This window comes from Tenrec ecaudatus, chromosome X (genome assembly GCF_050624435.1).
Source record: "Tenrec ecaudatus isolate mTenEca1 chromosome X, mTenEca1.hap1, whole genome shotgun sequence".
Classification (NCBI taxonomy): Eukaryota; Metazoa; Chordata; class Mammalia; order Afrosoricida; family Tenrecidae; genus Tenrec; species Tenrec ecaudatus.
In genome coordinates, this window is record NC_134548.1 from 127,651,541 (window position 1) to 127,678,481 (window position 26,941).

Below are 26,941 nucleotides of genomic sequence, written 5' to 3' on the forward strand. Positions count from 1 at the left end.
AACAATGACTAGACAAGACATAGAAAAACATCATCCATCATGTTTTCCATTTGCCTTAGATGCTCCATGATTAAGCATGAGTTTCAGGCTTTGATTTCTTTTGCCTTTTTTAATGACCTCTCCCTTTTTTCCATTATGATATTCTTGATGTCATTGCACAGCTCACCAGTCTTTTGTCATTGGTGTTCAACGTGGCAAATCTGTCCTAGAGGTTTTCTCGAGTTTCAAGCGGGGTATACTCAAGGTCATAGACTTGCATTTAAGTTTTGCTTTGATTCCTGTGACCCTGTTTTAATTTTCTTCGGCTTTAACTGTTCCACAGTCAGTCTCTGGCCTCATTTCAGTTGCTGATACTGAATTTCTTCTTTGTCTCTTCCCACAGCTTTAGTCTATGTCATTGCTGTGCAGTCCTTCAGGAGAAGTTCATGTGCATAGTTGCCATTTATGCCATAAACTACAAGTTGGACAGACGATAACTTTATATATGCCGTCATTCCTATACTAACTTTCACGTATAAAAAATTAATGTGAACTAAAATAAAGCTGATACTTTGCACACACACACAAGAAGTCATTGCTCTTGAAAAATTTATTCTCAAGATCTCCAACGCTGTTTCTATCAGCAAGACCATATTTTCCAAGGACTGATTCTCCCTCTTTGTTTCCAACTTTAACATTCTGATCACGAACAACTATCAATGCATCTTAATTGCATGTCTGATCAATTTCTAATAGATGTAGATACAATTCTTCAATCTATTCATTTTTTGCTTTCATGGTTGGTGCATACATTTGAATAATATTTATATTGACTAGATTTCATTGTATGTGTATAGATATTATCTTATCACAGATAGTATTGAAGTGTCTTTTTTTAATTATCAATGCAATGCCATTCCTATTGAATTTGTTATTCCTGCATAGGAAAACACATGACTGTCTGATTCAAAATGGGCAACCAGTCACTAATGCCTAGGATGTAGATCATCATGTGTCCTATTTTATTTTTGATGGTTTTCATTTTAATAGATCAATACTTTGTACATTCCAAGTTCCAATTATTAATAGATGGTGATAGCTGTTTGTTCCCAGGTCTGATAAGCTTTACTCCATCCACTTTATTATGTTGGACTCTGATTCAAGAAGATAGCTCTTTTTCAGCCATATTTTGAGTGCCTTCCAACCCCTGGTGTTGTAGTGGGCTATGTGTTGGGCTGCTAATTGCAAGATCAGCAGTTACAAACCACCAGCAACCCTTGGGAGAAAGATGGATTTTCCTACTTCCATAAAGAGCTACAGTTTCAGAAACACATGAGTGTAATTTTACCCTGCCCCGTCAGGTTATTATGACTTGAAATCAATTTGATGAGTTTGGTTGTTTCATTTTTCCAATCTGAGTGGCTCATCTTCTGACACTATATCTGACAATGTTCAGCTGCAATGAATAAGGCTTTCAGTGGTTATTTGCTCAGAAGTAGACAACTTATTCCTTCTTTGTAGTCTGTACTCTGTCTGGGAGCTCTGCTGAAACCTATTTACCCTGGGAAACTCTGCTGGTATTTGAAACACTAGTGATAGCTTCCAGCATCACAGCCAAAAGCAAGGCACCACAGTATGACAAACTGTCAGAGAAGTCATACACACACACACACACACACACACACACACACTCATAACAAGGAAATGGCTTACACAACTGTAGTAGAAAAATTTTAAGTCTGTGAGTCAGATGTCAGGCTGGAAGTTTCTCCTGATTCTCAAAGCTTTGTGTCTGATGAACTCAAGATCAGTAAGTCTGATGGCAAGCTTCTGGCGAAGCGGTGAATGAATTCAAGTTCAGAAGGTAAGATGACAGGCTACTAATGGACTTCCAGAATCAGTAAACAATATAGCAGATTGCTTGCTCATGCCCAAAGAACCCAAGGCCAAATGAGAAATCTGATGCAGGAACCAGACCCAGCAAAAAGCAAGCAAGTACACTTTTCCACAGCGGTTACTTATATTGGAAGCAGGCCACACCTCAGAGGAGATCTCATCAGGGGAATTTGTAGGTCTTAACTGCCAAGCCATTGAGAATCCTGGCTCAGCCAAGTTGTCATAAATCTTAATTGTCACACTGAAGTTGATCAATTCAGGATACCAAGGCCTGCTCCTTCTATGTGTATCATATGTATCGGTGATTAGCAGAGTGCTTGGCCACTTTTGGGTTTCAAGAAATGGTACCTATACTATATACATACATTCATGGGGTGAGGTCCAGGGACTATGGCAGGGGCCAGACCCAGTCCAAGGATACACGTGGCAGGCAACTAAAAAGGAGGGGGAAAGAAAGAAAAGACATGATTAGCAGGGGAACAGGGCTCTAATCCGCCAAAGGGGAGGGTATTGTTTATATCTCCACAGGAGAGAGAGAGAGAGGAACCGGACTTCAACCCTGACAAGAATACCAGCATGACCAGCCTGTGTGATCGAGTGGTCCCAAAGGGATCAGTTACCAGGCATCAAAGAACAAAAAATCATATCATTGACTGCACACCTCCATGATAGGATCGCTGAAGACAAATGGGTGCATAAGCAAATGTGGTGAAGAAAGCTGATGGTGCCCGGCTATCAAAAGAGATAGTGTCTGGGGTCTTAAAGGCTTGAAGGTGAACAAGCGGCCATCTAGCTCAGAAGCAAATAAGCCCACATGGAAGAAGCACACCGGCCAGTGCGATCACGAGGTGCCCAAGGGACCAGGTATAAGGCATCATGCAAAAAAAAAAAAAGATATAAGTGTGTGTATGTATGTGTATATATGTGTATATGTATATATGTATATATATATCATATTAAATGAAGGGGGAAGTGCAGAGTGGAGACCCAAGGCCCAAGTGTCGGCCAATGGAGATCCCCTCATAGAGGGGTTTAGGAGATGGGTTAATTAGGGTGTGAGGTAGTATCGATGAAGAACACAGCTTTCCCCCAGATCCTGGATGCTTCCTCCCCCCAACTACCATGATCCGAATTCTACCTTGCAGGGCTGGATAGGACAGAGGCTGTACACTGGTACATATGAGGGTAGGAGGTACAGGGAATCCAGGGTGGATGATACCTTCAGGACCAAGGGTGTGAGGGACGATGCTGGGAGAGTGGAGGGTGAGTGGGTTGGAAAGGGGTAACTGATTATAGGGATCCACATGTGACCTCTTCCCTGGGAGAGGGACAGCAGAGAAGGGGGGAAGGGAGACTCCGGATAGGGCAAGATACGACACACAAAAAAAAGAGGACCTGATGCCGGGCAAAGTATTGAATGATACTGGAAACATCATTTAAATTTGTTCTAGTGTTTATTTATTTTATTTTTAAATTAAATACTTTAGTTTGGGGCTCTTTACATCTCTTATTACAATGCTTGCATTCATCCATTGTGTCAAGCACATTTGTAAATATGTTGCCATCATCATTTTCAAAGCATTTTCTTTCTACTTGAGCTGTTGATATCAGTTCCTCATTTTTCTCCCTCCTTCCCCTGCCCTGCCCTCCCTTGATAAGTTATTGATTGTTATTTTCATATCTTACATCTTCCTCTGTCACCCTTTACCCTCTTTTCTGTTATTTCTCCTCTGGAAGGGGGTTATATGTTGATCCATGTAATAGATTTCCCCCTTTCTCCCCCCACCTTCCTCTTACCCTCCTGGTATCTCTATTATCATTGTTGGCCCTGAGGGATTTATCTATCCTGGATTCCCTGTGTTGCAGGCTCTTATCTGTAGCGGTGTACATGTTCTGGTCTAATTCAATTTGTAAGGCAAAATTGAGGTCATGATAGTGGCGGGGAGAAAGCATTAAAGAACTAGAGGAAAGTTGTATGTTTCATCAGTGTTATACTGCACCCTGACTGGCTTGTCTCTTCCTTGTGACCCTTCTGTAAGGGATGTCCAATTGTCTACAGATGGGTTTTGGGTCTCCACTCCACACCCCTCCCCGCCATTCACATTGGTATGATTTTGTTCTAGTTCTTAGATGGCTGATACCTGATCCAATTGACACCTCATGATCACACAGACTGGTGTGCTTCTTCCATGTGGGCTTTGATGCTTCTCAGCTTGATGGCTGCTTGTTTATCTTCAAGCCTTTAAGACCCCAGACACTATATCTTTTGATAGCTGGGCACTATCAATTATCTTCAGTACATTTACTTATGCACCCATTTTGTCTTTAAGGGGTTATGTTGGGAAGGTGAGCATCATAGAAAGTCAGGTTATTAGAACAAAGTGTTCTTGTGTTGAGGGAGTACTTGAGTAGAGGCCCAATTTCCATCTGTTACCTTAATTCTTAACATACAGGTGTAAGTACATAGATCTATTTCCCTATCATTATATATAAATATATTTACATATGTACATGCCTGTATTTAGACCTCTATAAATGCCCTCTGCATCCTAGTTCTTTCCTCTATTTCCTTTTACTTTCCTCTTGTCCGACCATCATGTTCAGCCTTCATTTAGGTTTAGTAATTCCTCACTGTTACATCCCCTTGATTAATCCCCACTAGGCATCATATACCCTTCTCTTCATTGATTTTAGTTCATTTATTGTTCCCTTCTCCCTGGGTTGGTTGGAAACGCCCCCTCACTTTCTCCCACCTCCCATGACCCCCCAGAACCGTCAGTCCCATTGTTTTCATCTCCAAATTGTTTATCCCACCTATCTTATTTAGGTAGACATACAGAGATCTTAATAAGCACAGAAACCAGGAAAAGCTAAACAAAACCACAGAGGAAGACAAAATCAACAAAACAACAACCAAAAAGACCCCAAACAAAATAACAAGAAAAAGAAAGTCAATGACAAAAAGGGAAAAGCCTATAAATCACTGGTTCTCAACCTTCCTAATGCTACGACCCTTTAATACAGTTCCTCATGTTGCGGTGACCCAGTATGTGGATGTATCTGCATGTGGGTAGGCCCACTTGGAGACAGAGGAGCAGTGTCTCGGTTCCTAAAACCATTGGAAATATGGTTCGACGCACAAAGGGGTCATGACCCACAGGTTGAGAATCACTGTTATAAATAGTTACAGGTCTGGGTTTTTTTTACCTTTAGGAGTGTTTTCCAGTCGAGTCTGATGGGGTGCCACACTTTGTCCCCAATGTCTATTTTTGGTATTCCATGAGGATTTCATTGCTTTGTTCCCCTTGCTGCTTTGTTGCATGCTCATGTTTCACCCCAGTGTGATGGGGTCAGATTGGGCACAATTCCCACACTATGTCTCCAACGTTATCCCCCATAATGCTATGGTTCAGTAAGGACACCATGTCTCATGGTGCGGCCGGCCCTACGGTCCTCTCTGTGCATTGTCTGCTCTAAGAAGGAATATCGTCCTCAGAGCTTGTTGGGCCAGGATGACTTCCCCTCACTCTCCATCCCTCTTTGTTTCTACTGTCTGTTCTAATTTTCGATATCTTCTGATTTCTTTTTAATTGGGTTCTATTTGTTTTACTTTGTTGTTGTATTGTTGCTGTTTAATGATTTTTCTGTATATGAAATCCTCATTCACTCACTGCCATCAAGTTGGTGCCGACTCATAACAAGCTCCTTGTGGATTTCCAAGACTGACTGTTTACAGAAGTAGAAAGCTCCTTATTTCTCCATGGAGTGGCTGGTGTTTTCGAACTGCTGGCCTTTTGAATTGCAGCCCCACGCATAATATGAAAGGCAGGATAGGTAAATCTATATAGACAGTAACTGAATTAATCATTCCTTAGGGGCCTGGCAGGGGAGGTTGGGGGAAAATGGTGAGCTAATAATGATAAGTACAAGAATGAAGAACATGTTCTAAAACAGATTGTGATGATGACTATGCAACTCTAATGAATGTAGATGAACTATTGAATTGTATGATATGTAAACTATAAACTAACAAAACTTTTGGTGGGGGAAAGATGAAAGGAATGCACATATCAAAAAGAACTAGTGAAAAAAAAAGAACTACTCGGCATTCAACCATTTCAAGAGGTAGCATATGATTAAGAACTGGTGGTACTGAAGAAAGGAGTCCAAGCTGCACTGAAGACATTAGTGCAAAAGAAGCTCCAGCAATTGATGGAAATCAATTGAAATATGTCAACAGCTGTTGAAGCATGGGAATTACTCATTCACGTATGCAAGACATTTGGACTGACTGGAAAAGATCCATATTTGTGCCCATTTCAAAGAAAGGTGACCCAACAGGATGGAGAAATGATGGAACAATATAACTATAATTACATTCAAGTAAAAGTATGCTGAAGATCATTTAATAACTGTTACAGAAATACATTGACAGGGAGCTGCCAGAAATGTAAACCAGATGCAGAGGTATTATTATTGCAGATTACAGATGGATCTTGTCTGAAAACAAGAAATATCAGAATTTTCACTATGCAAAGGCATTTGACTGCATTGACCATTAAAATCTATGGATAGTCTTGAGAAAAGGGAAATTTCAGAATACTTCATTGAGCTCATGCTGAACCAGTACATGAATCAAAAGGCAGTTATGCAAACAGGACAAAGGAATTCACCATGTTTTAAAATTAAGAATGGTGTGTGTCAGGGTTGTATCTTCTCACCATACTTATTCAATTTGTATCTGAGTAATTAGATGGCATCAGAATCAAAAGAAAGCTTATTAACATAAGCAGGTGACACAAATTGTTTGCTGAAAGTGAGGGGGATTTGAAGCACTTGCTGATGAAGGTCAAGGATTGTAACCTTCAGTGTGGATTACTACTCAATGTAAAAAACAAAAACAAAACAAAAACCCTAAATCATCATAACTGGATCAATAGGATCATAATACATAGAGAAAAGATTGAAGTTGTCAAGGATTTTGTCTTGTTTTGGACCAACAATCACTGTTCATAGAAGCAACAGCCAAGAAATCAAACAACATATTTTTGTCAGCAAAGTTCTTTCTTAAGACCTCTTTACAGTGTTAAAGAGCACGGATTTCATGTTGAGGACTAAAGTGCTCCTGACCCAAGCCATGATATTGTCAATCCCCCCAGTTGAGGTCGGACTATGAATAAGGAATAGATGCATTTGAATTTTGGTACTGGCGAACAATATTGAAATTACCACTGCCTGCTAAAAGAACAAATATTGGAAGAAGTACCATCAAAATGCTCCCTAGAGACATGTTATCAGGAGAGACCAGTCATTGGAAAAGGAAGTCATGCTTGAAGAAGTAAAAGAGCAGTGAAAGTGAGGAAGGCCTTTGAGATGGATTGGCACAGCGGCTACATGGTGGTCACAAATATAACAATTGTGAGGATGGTGCAGGATGTGGAAGTGTTTCATTCTGCCGTACATGGTCACTCTCAGTCAGGAGTGACTAGATGGCATCTAACACATATCTGTCTGTATCATCTCTCACTGGTTTTGCTTCCCTCAAGAATCCAGCCTGTGACATTCAGATTTCTCAGGAGACCCTGTGGTGCACTGGTTAAAACACTTCACTGCTAATGGACATTGGGCCTCCACTCAAGTACTTACTCAATGCAAGAACACGTTGTTCTATTAAATTGACATTCCATGATGCTCATCTTCCCGACACAATTGCTGAAGAAAAACGTGTGAATAAGCAAATGTGGTGAAGAAAGCTGATGGTGCCCGGCTATCAAAAGATATAGCGCCTGAGGTCTTAAAGGCTTGAAGATAAACAAGCAGCCATCTAGCTGAGAAACATCAAAGCCCACATGGAAAAAGCACACCAGCCTCTGTGACCACGAGCTGCCGAAGGGATTAGGTATCAAGCATCAAAGAACAAGAAAACCATATCATTGTAAATAAGGGTGAGTGCAGAGTGAGAGACTCAAAGCCCATCGGTAGACAACTGGACACCCCCTTACTGAAGGGTTGTGGGGAGGAGATGAGCCACTCAGGGTGCAGGGTAGCAATGTTGAAACATATAACTTTCCTCTAGTTCTTAAATGCCTCCCCCCAGCCCCACTATCATGATCCCAATTCTACCTTGCAAATCCAGCTAGACCAAAGGATGTACACTGGTACAGATACTAGCAGGAAATAGAGGGAATCAGGACAGATGAAGCCCTTAGGAGCAGTGATGAGTATGGTGATACCAGGAGGGTGGAGGGAAAGTGGGGTGGAAATGAGGAACCAATCACAAGGATCTACATATAACTCTCTTCTGGGGAATGGACAACAGAAAAGTGGGTGAACAGAGACATCAGACAGTGCAAGACATGACAAAATAATTATTTATGAATTATGAAAGATGGGGAAGTGGGGGGAAGGAGGAGCCGATATTAAGGGCTCAAGTGGAAGGCAAATCTTTTGAGAATAATGATTACAACAAATGTACATATGTGCTTGACACAATGGATGAATGGATGGATTGTGATAAGAATTGTACGAGCCCCCAATAAAATGATTTTTTTTTTAAAACACTTCGCTGCTAGTGAAAAGGTCAGCAGTTCAAATCCACTAGACACTCTGTGGGAGAACAATGGGAAAGTCTGTTTCCATAAAGATGGCACCACTTGGGAAGTTCCACTCTAACTTCTAGAGACACTGTAGGTCGAAATCAATTCTATGGCCACAGATAATGGGAATTTCCTTCTTCGTCATATGTGGACAGCAATAATATCGACATCATAGCATGTGATTAACACAAACACTCGCACAGGTAAGAAGCAAAGGGTTTTTTTTTGTTTGTTTGTTTTTGAAGCATAGGTTTTAAAGTCAGTCACTCCAGAGTCTGACCTGCTCTCTTAAGGGTCCGGTTTATGTCTTCACTTGAAATCTGTGAAACCAATATCTTAGGCTGGGTCCTCTAGAGAAACAAACCTATTGAAGCTTGCACACACACACAGGTTTAGTTGGTGGTGTAGTGATTAATAATTGGGTTCGCAACTTCAGTCAGCAGTTCGAAACTACTAGCTGTTCCCAGGGAGAAAGATGAGGATTTCTACTCCTTTAAAGATTTAGAGCCTTATACTTACCTGGCAGGGGAGATACCATGATCACGAAGGTGGTTTTCCCAGGGCGAGGCTTATCCATTGCACTCCGGATGTGCTGACCCCTGCGATTTCCCCAAATGTGGGAAACTCGACTGCATAATTTGGGGTAGTGGGGGACTGCGTTCGCGCTCTCCCCTGGGGAAAAAAAAAGATTTAGAGCCTCAACATCTACCCTGTCGTGTAAGGTCACTATAAATCAGAACCACCGCAATGGCCATGAGAGAAGTTAAGAGCCATACAGAGAGTTTTACCTCAAGGAAATGGCTCTCATAGTTGAAGAGAGGGCTGGAACCAAGTCTGCTGGTCAGATGTCAAGCTGGAATCTCCTGACTTGTATATAACAGCAGGAGGCTGATGAAGCCAAAATTGGTATGCCAAACAGAAGGCTTCTAACTACAGAGCTGAATGAATTCAAAGTCAACAGATAAGATGACAGACTGTCGATGACTCCCCAAACCAGTAGATAATGCGGCAGGCCAAGCCCCAAGAATTGGTGGTCAGATGATAAACCAGATGCAGAACCTTGACCCAGAGAAGAGCAAGCAAGCCTTGCCTAAGCATCCTCATATACGGAAAGCAAGGCCCCATCCTCAAGAATACTCAGTCTCAATTAATTGGCTGCTCTTAGCAGATCTCTATATGTAAGCTCGTCATGAGAGATGACTACAGCTTAACTACCAAACCAATGAGAACTCTTGACTCGGCCAACTTGACACGTGCCCTTAGCTCTCACACTAACAAAAACCATCCAGTGGGGTGTATATGAGAATTCAGAGTCAAAGTGGTTTAAGGACTTGGCACAGGCTCTTAATACATCACAGGGGTATTTTTTTTTAATTCTTATTACTAGTCTGGGAGAATCAGGAAAGGGAAGGAAATTCCACAAAGGAGATGGAGAAGTAGACACCCCCCAAAAAACAAATAAATAAAATCAAAGTTGGGTGGGGACCATGAGAAAGAGATGCCCTGGAAACCAAGTGAAAATAATATCAGGAAGGGGGCAGATAATACAAAAAGATAGTCAGAAGCTAGTTTCTGCTAACAAGACAAGAGTGGTTTGCATCTCTTAGTGACCTGTGCGAATGAAAGGAAGGAACAAGTCCACAGAACGTCTGGCTTGCGGGCCATGTGTGACCCTCAAAATGATCAATGCCTACTAGCACCACACGCCTACTCAAAGAGAAACAGTTCCATCAGCTTTTTTCACCACATTTGCTTATGCACCCATTTGTCTTCAGTGATCGTATCAGGGAGGTGAGCACTCAATGATGGGATTTTTTTGCTCTTTTATGCCTGATAACTGATCCCTTCGGCACCTCGTGATCATGCAGGCTGGTGTGCTTCTTTCATTTGGGCTTTGTTGCTTCTGAGCTAGATGGCTGCTTGTTCACCTTCAAGCCTTTAAGACCCCAGATGCTATATCTTTTGATAGCCGGACACCATCATCTTTCTTCACCATATTTGCTTGTACACCCACTTTGTCTTCAGCAGTTGTGTCAGGAAGGTGAGCATCATAGAATGCCAATTTAATAGAAGAAAGTATTCTTGCATTGAGGGAGTATATGAGTGGAGGCCCAATGTCCTTCTGCTACCTTAATACTAAACCTATAAAAATATGCACATAGATCTATTTCTCCATCCTCATATGTAAATATATTTACATATGTACATGCCTTTGTTTAGACCTCTATAAATGCCCTCTGCCTCCTAGCTCTTTACTCTATTTTCTTTGACATTCCTCTTGTTCCACTATCATAACAAGTGGCCATCTAGCTCAAAAGTAACAAAGCCCACTTGGAAGAAGCACACCAGCTTGTGCAATGACAAGGTGTTGAAAGGATCAGGTATCAGGCATAATCAGAACAAATGATCATATCATTGTTAATGAGGGGGAGTGCAGAGTGGAGACCCAAAGCCCATTTGTAGGCCACTGGATATCCCCTTACAGAAGGGTCTCTGGGAGGAGACAAGCCAGTAAAGGTGTGACGTAGCAATGATAAAAAATACTACTTTCTTCTAGTTCCTAAATACTTCCTCTCCCCCCCCCCCCATACCATAATCCCAGTTCTACCTTACAAATATGGCTAAACCAGAGGATGTACACTGGTACAGATAGGAACTGGAAACACAGGGAGTCCAGGACGGATGATCCCTTCAGGACCAGTGGTGATACTGGGAGGGTGGAGGTAGGGTGGGGTGGAAAGGGTAACTGACTACAAGAATCTACATATAACCTCCTCCCTGCAGGACGGACAATAGAAAAGTGGGTGAAGGGAGACAGCAGACAGTGCAGGATAAGACAAAATAATAATTTCTAAATTATCAAGGGTTCATGAGGGAGGTGGAAGCAGAAAAGGAGGGGAAAATGAGGAGCTGATGCCAGGGACTTAGGTGGAGAGCAAATGTTTTTAGAATGATGAGGGAAATGAGTGTACAAATGTGCTTTACAAAATTGATGTATGTATGGATTGTGATAAGAGTTGTATGAGCTCCTAATAAAATGATATAAATTTTGTTAAATAAAGCAAAACAGTTCCAGCCATGAAGTCACTTCAGACTCCTGGCAACCGTATATGACAGGGGGTCAGTTCACTGTCCCTCAGACCCGTTGGAGGGCCAGAATGTAGTTTTTAAAAAACTATGAACAAATTCCTATGCATGCTGCACATATCTTATTTTGAAGTAAAAAAAAACAAATGGGGCAAAAACACCCGGCGGACCACATGTGGCCCGCGGGTAGTTTGAGGACCCCTGGTATAGGACAAAGGCGAACGTCCCGCCCCCTGCGTGTTTCCACTACTGTAACTATTTACAAACCAAACTTGCTGCCACAGAGTCAGGGCTGATTCCTAACGACCCCCTGTGCTTCTCCCGAGGAGCAGCAGGTGGTTGCAAATGGCTGAACTTGCCGTTAGCAGCCCAATGCATAGCCACTACACCACCAGCGCTCCTGGCCATCACATTAGGGTTAATGAAACGTTTGAGTTAATGAAATGGTTGGCCAAATATAACCAGCTGATTTGTAAGTTGATCACTGTGTGTGGTCCCCGAGCATGATGTTATAAATATCCAAACGGCCCGTGGCAGAAAACTGGCTCCCCTCCTCTCCTTTAGAAATCCAAATGTGCCCCAGAATGATGCAGGCAGTGAGTCTTTTAGGTCTTTGCTACTAGTCCCATTCTCAGAGGCCGAGGGGCCCTCTCGGTCGCCTGCTGGTCCGGAGAGTTCCAGCGGCTGAGACGTACGTCAGACAGTGCGAGAAGTCAAGAACAGTGTGTCTTGGAGGCAGGACAGGGTCCATATGTGGGGTCATGGATGAAGAAGGAGAAGCACTTCAGGCCTGTGTCAGGGAGGCTGCAATAGGCTCCTTGCAATACCTAGATTCCACCCCTCCCTCGGGGCCTTGGTCAGTAACCCCTTTGCCCCATAAAGCAAGCCATCAATTGCCATCTTAATTACACTGCCGACAGGCCTCCCTGAGCTCCTCAGTCTGTACTGGTCTTGGAATATAAAAATCTAGAGTTCTGTGAGAGGCCTCTGGCTCTGAAATTCCTACCAGACTTCTTGTCCATCTAGATATAACCCCTGATTGTCATGCCATCTCCCCATACACCTACCCATATGGTTCCTCTCCTCTGACAAACCTGCCCTTTCAGCCCAGTGGAGCTCCTGGTTCCTGCCTTGACAGCCTTGCCCAGGTCTGCACATTCACTCCACTCCATGCACCTCTCCTGCCCTGCCTTAAATGATCTCTCTCTCTCTCTCTCTCTCTCTCTCTCTCTCTCTCTCTCTCTCTCTCACACACACACACACACACACACACCCCTAGCCTTACCTCCTTGTCTACCCACAAGAATAAGGATTTAAATACAAGAAACATAGGGTCTTGCGGGTCTGCTGGAGATCTGGTGGAACTGTCAAGACTATATGTCCCCTGGTTCCTCTTCAGACCTGGAATTAGCTCAAACCTTCAGCCAAGAAACTGACAAGTTCTATCTCAAAATCTCAAACTCACTGCCACCGAGTTGATATCAACTCATGGCGAGCCTATAGAATTGCCCCTGTGAGATTCTAAGAGGGTTAACTCTTTACGGGAGTAGAAAGCCTCATCTTTCTCCAGTGTAGCTGCTGGTAGTTTCAAACTGCTGACCTTGTGGCTAGAACTACATCACCAGGGCTCCCACTCCTCGGCTGTACTTAAAAGAATGTGTGGGGCTGCCTGGCTTGCCTATCTCTTGGGTTCCTTCACGTTGCCTGGCAACTAGATTGCTTTTCACTCCACTTTAGCAGTCCCCAATCCTTGGGGTGAGGTGGGGGGGGGAGAGCGGGGGGATTAATTTGGCATCCTTCAGCCTCCTGTGCTTGCTAGTTTTCAGGGTGAAGCTTGTGGATTATCAGGACCTGAAGCTCCTTAATGGGGGGATTGGGTTGGTAGATGGGGTCCTTAATTGAGGGTGAAGTGTGGGGAGAGCTCAGCGAGTAGTGAGCAGCATATTGTCCAGAAGCGGCAGTAGCAGTCTAAGGAATCCGCTCTGAGCAGGGAGTCACTCCACCACGAGAACAGAAATGGAGCCCCTAGAAGACCCATGTGAGGCTCTCACCTCAGCAGCAGGCTCCGCTGGCACCATAAGAGGAGATAATATTAGGGGGTCCTTGTCAACTAATGGCTCTGGGACTTCGGGTCAAGTCCATTGTAGTAAGGGGCTCTACGCCCTTTCCCTTTGGGGGGCATTACAAACCATTGCGTCTTCCCATTTCCTTGTCTGTAAAGTGGGGTTGATTACCACAGCAGCAAAAACAAAACAAAAAAACACCTTCAGGATCTGGCCCCTCTGTGAAGTTCTTTATTATACTTATCTTTTTTTCTGAAAAGAATACTGCAGAGATACACAGATAGATGCTGCTATAGATTTATTGACAAAGAAAGAAGCCCACATCACATATTGACTGGTGAAAAAATACAGAGTCTAGAACAGCACTTCTAGTCGAACACTTTCGTCTATACAGAAGTATACAAGGATACACAAGTATGGGGAAGGATGAAGACGAATATTCATCCAAGGGGAGCCCGGGGTCACATAATAGTGGGGAGCTGGGGCTCAGGTATTTGCACTTCAGTTTTGGTACTTGTACATTTACCACTTTCACAAAGAGAGTAAAGCCATTGAGGAAATGGACACACGCAGAAAAGAGACCATTAGACAGGCAGGGAGGGGACAGGGACCGAGGGCAGGCCGTCCACCTTCCCTGTGCTGCTATCAGAGGGTTTTTCTCCTTCTCCCCAAAAGAACGCTGTGCTGTGGCTTTATGCATGCGATTAGAAGCCCCTCTCCCTGTGTCCCCCCTCCCTCATTAAATTGTAGCTAAGGCTTCACTGGGACCCATAGGGGTCACTGTGCTTGCCAGGGTTCTCTTTTGGCTCCTCCTCCTCCTCCTCTTCCTCCCTCTCCCCCTCCCCCTCCTCCTCCTCCTCCTCATCATCATCATCATCATCATAATCATAATCATCATCATCCTCTTCCTCATCGTCCTCCTCATCGTCCTCCTCCCCCTCATCGTCCTCCTCATCATCCTCCTCTTCCTCCTCCTCTTCCTCCTCCTCCTCCTCTTCCTCCTCCTCTTCCTCCTCCTCCTCCTCCTCCTCCTCTTCCTCCTCCTCCTCCTCTTCCTCCTCCTCCTCCTCCTCTTCCACCTCCTCCTCCTCTTCCAGCTCTTCTTCCTTCTCCTTCTCCTTATCCACTTCTTCCTCATCATCCTCATCCTCAGACTCATCCTCCCCAGTGTGGGTCAGTTCCTTCAGGGTGATAATCAGATTCTCAAACACCTGGCTCTTGCTGACCCCCTCATAGGTGTCCTGGGAATAGTCCTCCTCCCGACAAGATGAACAGCGGATTGTGTATTTTCGCTTCCTGGCTCTACGCTTCTCTCCCGGACCGTCTTTGGTCTGCCCAGCCCCACCACTGGTGGAAGGAGACTGGGCCCAGGAAGGGTTAGAGGGATCACTGCCCAGCACCTGCTCCTCAGCCCTGGCCCTGGCCCTGGGGGCAGGGGCATTCAGGGATGGCACTGGAGGGTCCCAAGACTCCACTAGGATCACATCATCATCAGAATCCTGGATCTCTATCACCTCCTCCTCATTCCCACCATCCAGCGGTGTCGGCTGAGGGGCCTGACCTGGCATTGGGGGAGCTCCTCTCTCTAAGATGGGCTCTGAGTGGCGGGACCTCTTGCTTTTCAGAAAAGTGTCATCCCATTCCTCTTCTGCCCTGATCATCCTGATCACCTCCAGGAAATTGGGGAGCAGCTCCGGCTCATTGGCATGCACTCTGAGGAGCTCCTTAAGCCGGTCCCGTAGGGTCCTATTCAACTCAGCCCCTAGAAGCAGCTGCTGCAAGCGAGTCACCTTGGCATTTTTCTCAGCTATGGCCCCTGCCTGAATAGCATTCTGAAGCTGCACTTCTAGGCGGATCGCATAGAGGGACACTTTCTCCCCGGGTGCCTGCAGGGTGCTAAAAAATTTGCTGTGGGCAGTCCCTCTGCTTGCAGGCTCCCCAAACACCAAGGTCATGCCCCTTAAGAATTCCGCCAGGCTCAGGTGGGGGTTGGCTGCCTGCAGCGAGCGCATGACCTCTCGAGCGGGGCCCCTGAGGGTTTTCTTCAGGCGCAGGAGTTTTTCTGCCTCAGACATATTCCAGTCTGGCAAGACCCCGTTAACTTGGGTCAGCCAGTTTTCAAAGGTGTCCTCCCCGGGGGCTGGCACCACCTTCCCAGAGAACAATTTCATGTTTTTCTCCGCTAGATTGGCCATCAAAGGGCTAATGCTCCTCCCCAGGGACCTCAACATGGAATGGACCCAGGGGGGCAAGGCGACATTCTCCCTGTGGCTGTTCACCAAACGTGCAAGGAAGCTCGCCATGGCTGCCTGGATGTAACTCAAGGCCGGGGTTTTTCAGGAAAGCCTGATGGGCAGGAGGAATCCCCACAGCACCACCTTGCCCAAGCTCTGCTTTCCTTGCGTTTCAGCAGGAACTGTAAAGAAAAGAAGGGGGAGGGCGGTGTCAACCAAGTAGCGCGCAATGGGGTAGCCATGAGCAGCCCACTGTTCTCCTTTCCTGAATGCCCTGCAGCGCGTTCCCTATCTGCCCACGGCCCTACGCCAGCCCTGCAGGAGGAGAAGAATGACTACCATCACTGGGCACTGCCCCTCGGCGCGCATGGTGGTAGCATCCACCTCCTCCCACCATCCTCCAAGAGGACAACTGTTGCTCTGAATTCTACGCGGCCCTGACGTCTGGCTCCCGCGGTAGAGCAACGCCGATCAGGAGCCGAACCGGGTGGGGGGCAGGGGGGCAGAAAAACAAGGCCCTCCAGCTCTAGCCTCCACCCCACCCAATCCCCTACCCCAAGTTTGCCTCATTCATTTCAGGATTCTTACAGGGGCTCAGGAACCAGCGGACGCCATAGGGACGCCTGGGTTCTCCGTTCTGGTCTCTGCTTTCAGGGCTGAGAAATCTTACCTCTGGGGTGTGAACAGCCTCCGTCCACTGAGGGTCGCCGATGGATGGGGTCCTCGGCGTGCCCACACTGCGCCACTGTCACGAGGGCAGGCTAGAACAGGGAAGGGTCAGAGGCTGTCTCCCGCCTCCGCCGCCGCCCCCCTCCCCCGCCTCGCCCCCTGTTCTCACCACGTCTCCTCCCCTGTTGCCAGGAGGAAAAATCTCCTCTCCCACCTGCTGAATACCAGCCAAAGACGACCCGCCTCCCCCTACACACACACACACACACACACACACACACACGTAAACCAAGGCCCTACCAGCTCTGCAATCAGCTGTTCCGTATCCAAGTTCAGCTTTGATGGCCTGCCGCGGGGAGAGGAAAACGGAGTTGAACACGCCACACCCCCATATTCTCTCCAAGGGAAGAGGCAAAAGGGGTGGCCCCAAGCAACAAACGTTCCATTCCAGTCCCCCTCCCCCGCCCATTCCATCCTTCCCCCACCCCACCCCAACACCGCTATGTTCCCCCACCCTCAATCTAGGCAAATCCTACCCAGCAGGCAGCAACCGCGGACCCCTCCTTCCTCCCTCAGGGTGGGGGTGGTGGTGGGGATGTCAGTGGGGGGCAGCTGGGCCGCAGGGGGTGCTCTTCCCCTTGCGGGCATAGGCGCCCTTGCCTCTACCTGTGCCCAGTGATGGCAGCGGATGCCGGGGCGTCGCGTCCTGGCCTCCAATGCCTCCTCGGCAGCTCACGGAGACTGTGCGCTGCGCCCGCCTGAGCCGCTGCGCAAGCCGCCCAGCGAGCGGAGCCCAGTGCTGGCAGCGCGTTCCCACGGCAGCAGCAGCGGTGCTTTTAGCCTGCCCACTGAGACAAAAGAGCATGACGAGCCAAGCGCATCAGCCAATCCGCGGGGTGCGGGGGCGGGCTCCCTGCGCAGCTGGTGGGGAGTGGGGGTGGGGGGTGAGGGGGGGTTTGGAGGGAGGGAGCCGGCTCCCAGCCTGCTAGTTTAGCCATTCACTCCAGAGGGGGGACTTCTTCCTCATCCTTGTTTCCCTTCCTCTCCCTCCCTGAGCTTTAATCTGCCCTTTGAGGTTCATGCTTTACAAGCAAGCCCAAACCAAACTGATGACAGCCCCCTCCTGCCAATGCCAACTCATAAGGACCCTATAGGGCCAGGTAGCCCTGCTTCAGTGGGTTTTCAAGACTGTAACTCTTTAAGAATGTAGAAAGCCCAGTCTTTCGCCCGCCAAGCAGCTGGCAATTTCAAATCCCAGCCCTTGAGCATAGCATCCCAATGGTAACCTCTAGGCCACAGAGCAGGGACCTTAAGCACACAAGTGGTCAAAGATCCTCACCTCTGGATGGGCATTAACAGCCTGAGAGTGCTGCTTCTCCTTCTCCTCAGCAGTCCTGTGAAGGAAGTCTAGCAGGCATCAGAAGATTCATAACAAACCATAAACAAACAAACAAGCAAAACCACGTTGCTGAAAAACGAGGGAGATAGAAGAGGGCCTCTCTGTAGACAATGGAACACCTCCCTCACACACAGAGGGGTCACAGGGAAGGGATGAATCAATCAGGGTGCAGTAGAGCACCCATAGTTCACACAATATTCCTCTGGTTTCTTGAGGCCTCCTTACCACCCCCACCACTGTCATGGCCCCAGTGCAGCTTCCCACTCTGGACTAGATGGGGACATGTACATAGGTAGAGACAAGAGATCGCATTCCCCTTCCTGGGGGGCGAACAACAGAAACCCGAGGGGAAGGGAGCCAGCGGTCGGTGTGAGATATGAAAATAATAATAATTTATCATCTATCAAGGGGCCACAAGGGGAGAGGGAGAGAAGAAAAGAGCTGATTCCAAGGGTTCAATAGAAAGTAAAAGAAAAGAACGATGGCAACATATGTACAAATATGTCTGCCATCATTGCTGTATGGATTGTAACAGCAGTTGTGAAGGCCCCCAACAAAATGACCTTTTAATAAATTTTTTTTGAAAACGAGAGAGGGGGGACTGGAGCTCATAGCCAGTGTTCACTGGAGGATGGGTGGCAAGGGAACTGCACAGACCTATTTTGGAGAGCTTATTACAAATGCAGATGCCTGGGCTCCGCCTCAAGGTTTGTGTGCTTTACTAGGACTAGAAGTCGCGCCAGAGGTTGGTATTTGAACGAGCACTGTCGACCCTATGGGGACAGAATCGAGCTGCCCATGTGGGTTTCGGAGGCTGTGAACTTTTCAGGAAGTAGAACACCGCAGCTTTTCTCCCACTGAGCAACTACTGGGTCTTTTTTTTTTTAAGCAGGGTCTGGTAAAACAGGGAAAGATATGACAAAATAACAATGTATAAATTACCAAGGGCACATGAGGGAGGGAGGAGCTGGGAGGGAGGGGGGGAAAAAGAGGACCTGATGCAAAGGGCTTAAGCGGAGAGCAAATGCTTTGAGAATGATTGGGGCAGGGAATGTGCAGAGGTGCTTTATACAATTGATGTATGTGTATGTATGGATTGTGATAAGAGTTGTATGAGCCCCTAATAAAATGTAAAAAAAGAAAAGAGGAGGAAAAAAAACAAAAAAATAGGCTCAATCCGAAACGGCACATGGCCGAAACCTATCAGAGAAGGAAAATGCAGATACTTTTCACAGAACACTTAGGAGACCCCAGAAAAACAAAGCAGCCCCCTTAGGTCCCGGTTCTCACAGTTAATTCTGAAGATTAGCCTTTGTAATCCCTGGAGTGGGGATCCTGGGAGAAAGGCCTGGAGATCCGTAAAGATTAAGGCAAAAAAAAAAAAACCCTTATGAAGCAGTTCTATGTGGCAACACATGAGTGGCTATAATTCAGAATTGACTTCATGGCAATGGCTTGGTGGTCATTGGTGGAGAGAGATTTGTAAACCACGATTCTAAACATCATTTTGAGGGTAAGACCAAAACTCTCCCTGCCATCAGTTTGATGCCGACTCATTGCAAGTCTCTAGGACAGGGTAGAACTGCCCCTGTGGGTTTCCAAGACTGTAACTCTTCACAGGAGTAGAAGGCCTTGTCTTTCTCCCAGAGGCTGGTGGTTTCAAACTGCTCACCTTGTGGTTAGCAGCCCGGTGCTGTAACCACTGCACCACCGGGACTCCTTTTTTCACAGCCCACCTGTGGTGAAATACAATTCCGGATGATCTCTGACCTGGAGTGCATGATCTTCCTAGAGTCGTGTGCCAAGATTTTTTGATTCTGCGGTAGGCTGGATCATGGACACTCAAGGATTTCGGGTCCTAGTCTCTGGAACTTGTAAATGTCAGCACTTTGAAACCGCCAGCAGCTTCAGGGGAGAAAGATTTGGCTTTCTACTCCTGTAACCACAGGGGTTGCTATGAGTCAGCACTGTCTCAATGGCAGTGAGTTTCTGGAATAAGGGGTCCGTGCAGAACAGATTAAGCTAAGAATGGTAGTATGCAGACATCAGTCCTAGACTGTCCTGACAGGCCCTCAATCCAATGGCAGTGTCCTTATAACAGAGAGACAGCCAGTTGGGACACTTAAGAACAGAGAAGGTGATGTGAAGATGAAGGCAGGGGTTGATGGGGTGCAGCCCAAAGCAAATGAATGCTGACAGCCACCCAACACGGGAGGAGGCAAGGAACACAATCTCCTCTAAAGCCTCCAAAGGGAGTACGGCCCTGGTGACATCTTGACTTGGGCCCAGTGACATTGGTGTTGAACTTCTGGGCTCCAAATCTGTGTGGGGTCTGCAGTTTTGAGTCACCAAATCGGTGACTAATGTGTTATGACAGCCACCGGAAAGGAATACAGATATCGTGCGCCCCTCCTAAGCCCAACCCTCTGAATCCCGAGCTTTGTCCACTTTTAAATGGATGCACACTGGTTAAGAACTACTCCTCAATCCACCGTTCTTCATTAGCCGTTTCCCTCCTTCAACTTGTACCTCAGGAAGATGTGTGAAAAACGAAAGTCAGTTTGACCCCTGAGGATAGGTTGTTAGAATGCCCTACTGGGACCTCTTGGGAGAACTTTGTCGTGCCGAACTGGCATCACTGGCCCCAGAGAAGCAGCAGCAATTCCATGGAAACGGCATGCAGGGCTGTCTGTAATGAAGTGGCTCAAAAGACTGATCTTTTCTCTTTTCCTCCTGGGAAAGCATGTCGCTCTTCCTTTCTGAGAGTGTAGCTAAGAGGTCCCCATGGGGTTTGGGAGCTTAGACTCAAGGGGTGGACTGTCCAAGTGCCTACCACGGTGCTTTAGCTCGTTTCTCTATGCCTTCAACGGCCCAACTCCAATGCTTAGCACTCCCTGGAGGAGACAAATAGCATTTGGAAATGAAATATCTTCCACATCCAAATGGTGGCTTTTCTCAGAGATAGGTAGGTGGGGGTTGGAGGAGGGAAGTCGAGATTGGAGGTAGAGAGAAGTCCGGTTGCTCACCTTCCACAGTCAGGGTGGTTGGAGACATCGGTGCACACCAGCTCATACCACAGGTGACGGGAAGGTTTGGGGCTCCCAGTGCAGAGGAAAGGAGATCTGGTGGGATAACAAGCTGCCCCCCCACAAGATCAGCAGTTCGAATCCACCGGGCTGGCTATGAGGAACAAAGATAAGCCTTTCTGCTCCCATAAGATTTACGGTCTCAGAAACCCAGGCAGGCAGTTGTATTCTTTTCTGTAGGTTTGCTGAGTCAGAATGGAGTCGTTTGAGTGTGGATAAAAGTTATATTTACACTAGACTGATGTCTATCAAGTGTGCAATAGCCTTGGGGTATCGTGGTGAGGAGCAGGGCTGCGATCCGCCTGGTTGACAGTTTCAACCCGCTACAGTCTCGGCAATCACAGGGGCTCGCTCTGAGTCTGCATTGGCTCAAAGGCAGTTGTGGAGCATTATGGAAAAGTGTGGAATGTTGTGAGAATTTCCAAAATAGGACACAGAGACGTGAAGTGAGAATACCGGCTGGCTACAACCTTCAATTTGTGAACAAATAAACAAACAAACAGACAAGCAAAAAGGCAATATCTTTGGGGTACAATGAAGTGAAAAAGCTCCTCTGGGATTTTCTTCAGACTCCTGGTTCTGCTCAGGACATCTGCCCCGGTCTCTCAGGCAGACTTGTGTACACTTAAGTTGGCTCCATCCGCCAAGTCAGACGATTTGCAATTCGGCTTGGTGACATCAAGAGAGACAAATAAGAGATCTCACAGCTCTGACAAAAAGCACGAAAGGAAATGGGTTGTGTTAAGGGTCCCGGGTTGGACCCTAAAGATAAAACCAAGGTCCTCACTCCGGGCTAGGCGTGTATGCTAAACTGCTTCCAGCTGGATACAGAGCATCCTTTATTTCTGGCCTCCTGGGGAAAGGGAAGACTCAGACTCTGGCACCCCGACAGAGATCACTTTTTTTTCTATTGCAGCACATAACTAGCAATCTGAAGGTTAGGAGAGAAAACACTCGTAGCTGTCTTGGGCTGCCTCTCTCCTCTGGACTAGGCATTTCCCACCCCTTTTCTCAGTTAGGGAGGACTTGGTCTCACATACTTTGGATGTGTTGGCAACCGAGACCAGTCCTTGGAAAAGGACATCCGTCTGGGTGAAATGGGTTAATGAAAACAAGGAAGACCCAATGACATTGATCAATGCAGTGGCTGCAACAATGGGCTCCAATGGAACACTTGTGAGGATGGCACAGGATCAGACAGTGTTTCATTCTGGTGTCCACAGAGTCACTGAAAGCGAGCCAACTTGGCAGCACAAAACTACCAAAACGATATCTCATTGAAGATGGAATCCCAACAGAAATGGGAGTAGTGAAACCAGTAGGGGAAAGGGAAGGGGAGGGAGGAAGAGGGAACTTACCGCAATGATCAATGCATAAACCAACATACACACACCCTCTGCTGCACACCACCAGCACCACCACCAGGGGGACGAGCAACAGAAATGTGGGTGAAAGGAGACATTGGGTGGTGTACAATATGAAAATAATAACTTATAATCTATCAAGGGGTTACAAGGAAGGGAAGAGGGGAGGGAGGGGAAAAAAAGAGAAGCTGATACCAAGGGCTCAAGTAGAAAGAAAATGATGATGGCAACATATGTACAAATATGCTTGATATAATTGATGTATGGAATGTTATAAGAGCTGTAAGAGCCTCCAATAAAATGATTATTTTAAAAAGAAAGGAAAAATCACAAACAACTCGGTAAATAATAATAAAATAAGATGAAGTCCAAGTGGCATAGCGGAATTAAGCATCCGGCTATTAACTCCAAGATCAGTGCTTCAAACCCACCAGGTGCCCCACGAAAAAAAAGATGAGGCAATCTGCTTCCCCTAAATGATTGACAGTCCTGAGAAATCCTATGGAACAGTTTTACTCTGTATGGCAATGTCACGAAGAATCCAAATCCATTCAACCGCTATGGATTTGACTCCAGGAGAGTCTTGGCAACAGTGTTCGCATAGGGAGGGCTACCTCACTGAAGGGGATGCAGGCACCTCCCTCCATTAGAAGTCAAAGTCTGAATGGGAATGCTCACAGGAGATTCTACGTGTATTAAGCTGTCCTTCCAAAAGTTGTTCACACACAGCTATTTAACACTAGCGGAACATAAAAGATATTTTTAGACAAACCAAAACAGAGAGTGTATCACCAGCCAAGCTGCACGCATGGAAACCCTGAAGGATGTACTGCAGGAGGAAGCGTATCTCTGAAGAACCAAGGTGTAGGAAGGCACGAAGAGCCAAGGAAGTGGTGGGACAGGAGTCCTGTTCCCCAGCACTCAGCCTTCTTGACAGAAGGCATCCCAACAAAACCTCTTCTGTTTGACTACAAAGACAATCAAGTAGCCCACCAGAGGAAAAGACAGCAGGAGGAGCAGTAAAGGAATGGAAAATTTATAAAGGACTTGCATCGCATTGGAAGTGATTTAGGTATTTTATGAAATGTACACTTTAATAAGATCATTATGTGTGTAGTAATTAACAGGATGAAATCATTAAAATACAGTAATAAAATGCAAATGTCCAAACTAATAGGAAAGGGGGAAAGTGAACAATAGGAAAAAACATGTTCTATTTTGATTTCAGTCCACTTTTAAATTTTGAAAGAGAGAAGAAACAGGTAAAATGAATAAAAGCACAGCCTAAAAAGAAAGCTTTAAACCCAAATATATCAACATTTTTAATTAAATATTTGTGAACTAAATCCTCAAGTGAAAAATAAAAACAAAACTGTCCCTGGGTTAATAAATAAAACTGCATGCTCGTCATAGGTGAAAAATCCAAACTACTTAAAGGTTGAAAATAAAAATATAAAGAAAGAAAAATTATGCAAAATTTTGTATAACGGGGAGAAATTTAGTATAGCTAACTTCATATCAGACAAAATGCATTTTAAAAACAAACAGTTTTAAAAACAAATAGTTATTTCAAAATTACAAAAGTTAGAACTAATCAGGCAGAATAACAAATAAAAAATAATATGTACCTTTAACCAAGTCTCAAAATATATACATAAAAATTAGCACTTAACAGAAGGACTAGACAAATATACAATCAAAGTGGGTTGCCTTACCAGCTCTCCCTCAATAGTGGGTCAGATAGTTTTTTTTAAATGTCAGTAAGGATATAGAACTGGTGAATATGCTTTATAACTTGAGCCAATAGAATACTGCAACCAACTACAATAGAATATGCATACAGAGCATTTATAAAATGACCATATATAAGCCTAGAAAGTAAGTCTCAATGCATTTCAAAGAATTGAAATCTGATCACAAGGCCAAAAATGGAACAAAATAATAGCAAAACGATAACTAGAAAATTCTTGTATGTTTGGAAATGAGGGTATATGTTCTGAGAGAACTGATGAATCAAATAAGAGTGATAGTGGAAATTCAAAGTAGTATGGATAGTAGAAAATGATGAAAATATTATCTGTGAAATGTGTGGGATACACCTGAGGCGGTGCTTCACAGGAGAAAGTAACTAACTCTTAGCAAAGATGAAGACCCAAAAGTTAAGGAGGTCAGCATCCGTCTGAAAAAGAAAGGAAACCAAGAACATGGGGGGTGGAAGGGCGGGGGGAAAGGAATGAAATAGTAAAGACAAGAACAGAAACTAATGAAATGTAAGGCGACGAAGATGGTAGGCCAAGAATGTCCTCTCTTGCCATTCCAATAAAAAAGAATGCCATTACTCTTAGGGAAAAAGGTCAAATAATTTCTATTTGCCAATGACATGATTTTGTACATAGAAAATTATAAGCGCACCAACAATTACCATAAGTAATGAATGTGTTCAGTACAGTAGCAGCACACAAAATCCACATACACACCTCAACTGCTTTTCTCTAAACTAGCAAGGAAAGATCTAAAAAATGAAATTAAGAATACAATTGTATTTCACAAAACATCACAAAGAATAAAATGCTTAAGAATAAATTTAGTAAAGGAAATACATGGAGAACTACAAAACACCATTGAAAGAAATTAATTATAAATAATTGAAAAGAAAACCCATGCCCATGTGTTGAAAGACAAAATGGCCATAATCTCCCAATTAATCTAAGATGAAATTTAATCCCTATCAAAATCTTAGTTGACTTATTTGTAAAAACCGACAAGCAAATGCTGAAATTCATGTTGAAATTCAAGGAACCCAATGGTCATAAAAAGCCATCTTGAACAGAAGAATGAAGTTAGAGGACATGCACGGCAATTTTAAAACATACTTCAAGTGATAGTAGTCAAGTGTCTTTGGTACTGGCATAAGGAAAGAAATAAAGTCTACGGGCATAAAACGGAGATATCAGAAATCCACGCACACATCAATGGTTTCCAACAAGGGTGTCAAGTCCAACCAGTGGCGAAAGATCATATCTTCCAAAAATATGCTCACACTCTGGATACCTATATGCAAAAGCTTGTTGGAGTCTTATCCTGTCTCTTATTTTTTAAAAATCACTCAAATGAGATCAAAGATTTAAATGTAAAAGCTGGATTATAAAATGTTGAAAATAAACCACAGAGTTAAATCCTAATGGCATTGAATTTGGCAAAGCCTTGTTAGATAGGTGTAAGGCCCTTAAGCAGAAGTGGCAGAAGAAAACAGAGATAAATTAGACTTCCTGAAAACGTTTGAAATTGTGCACCAAAGGACACTGTCAAAATAGGAATCCATTGAATGAGAGAAAATGTACAAACTATTTTTCTGAAAAGGGGCTTGTCTCTAGAATAGAAGAAGTACCCTCAACATCAACACCCCTTCACTCCCTCCAAAATTCTTATTTCACTTGCTGACTCTATACGTTCATCAGTCCTGGTTTTTATACATATATATGTATATAAAATATATATGTGTGTGTATGGAAAATACCATACACACACACACATATACTGCAACTTCAAGAAGGTGATCCAAGCAAATGTATAATTCTGCTGGACATGATTGAATGGTTTGATATACGTATTAATCCCAATTAATGAAAAGAAAAAATACTCTTGATGCACGCACACGGGCGGCTGGGAAGGTGGCTGTGGGGCTCGAACCCGTGGAACCTCTGGAATATGGTGAAACTTTCCAAAGAGAACTGCAGTCCTGACAGAAAAAAACTTGGGGAACTGAGGACCACCACTGTCAACACAGACTCCGGGAGGGCTGCAGATGGTTGGGCTTCGGAGAAGCTAGGAAATATGACCGTTCTTTGTGCGACTACAGCAGAATTTGCAGCACCGCCCACAGCTGACCCTGATCAAGGAGACGTAGCTCCTCCCGTGGGTCCACCACCCCCGTCTTCACCAAGATTTCGGGCTCCTTGGGGAAGAGGCCCAAGTGGCTCTAGCCAGCTCGTTGCAGCTGTCAGCGAACATTCACAGATGATTCAGAAAGGGGACGGAGGCATGTCTCGAGGAAAGCTGGCTTGGATTCCATGCTGCGATCTCCTGTGTCCAGAGCATGATGGAAACATTTTGGATGTCTGCCCATTTGCTTTGCTTGCTGCTTGTAATGTACACACACACACACACACACACACACTTATCTGAAGTCCCTATCAAGGAAGAAATTGCTTTAGCCAAAGTCAAATTTTTTTCTCATTCTTTTGTTTGATATCTAAATCATTTCAAAGTTCATTTATAGAAGAGGATCCCTTTGAATAGTCGCCATTATCCAGTTGCGACTTCCTTTGTCCTCGCTGCGGACACTGGCCTCTGAGTTGGCCCCCATGGGGCAGAGCAACGTCCGGCCACTGCAGCCTTGAGGCCGCTGGTGGAGGAGGCCAAACCAGCTGTTCCCGTGTCCGCCCTAAGCGGAGTCCAGACAGCGGAGCGGCTTTTCTTAGGGAGCGCCCCATGGAACATGGGATGTCCCATCGTTCACACCAAGGGTGATTTTCCTAGTTGTCTTGCCCCCTTAAATCCCTGACACT

At 45.3% G+C, this 26,941-nt stretch overlaps 1 protein-coding gene, 1 non-coding gene and 1 pseudogene across 2 annotated transcripts; 2 read left to right on the plus strand and 1 right to left on the minus strand.

Moving 5' to 3' along the window:
* Window positions 1–8,982: 8,982 nt before the first annotated feature.
* On the plus strand, window positions 8,983–9,146 carry LOC142435237 (U1 spliceosomal RNA). The gene has a single exon (XR_012781339.1). It is a non-coding gene; the product is annotated as a U1 spliceosomal RNA (small nuclear RNA).
* A 4,843-nt stretch (window positions 9,147–13,989) lies between these two features.
* Window positions 13,990–17,355, minus strand: ZCCHC12 (zinc finger CCHC-type containing 12). Its single transcript, XM_075538451.1, has 5 exons — window positions 17,191–17,355; window positions 16,825–16,870; window positions 16,526–16,616; window positions 14,701–16,037; window positions 13,990–14,007 (listed from the first exon to the last, which is right to left on the minus strand). The coding sequence occupies exons 4-5, from the start codon at window positions 15,922–15,924 to the stop codon at window positions 13,990–13,992; spliced, it is 1,242 nt and encodes a 413-aa protein (XP_075394566.1). The 5' UTR covers window positions 15,925–16,037; window positions 16,526–16,616; window positions 16,825–16,870; window positions 17,191–17,355.
* An 8,641-nt stretch (window positions 17,356–25,996) lies between these two features.
* On the plus strand, window positions 25,997–26,727 carry LOC142433716 (exosome complex component RRP43 pseudogene; annotated as a pseudogene).
* The last annotated feature ends 214 nt before the right edge of the window (window positions 26,728–26,941 follow it).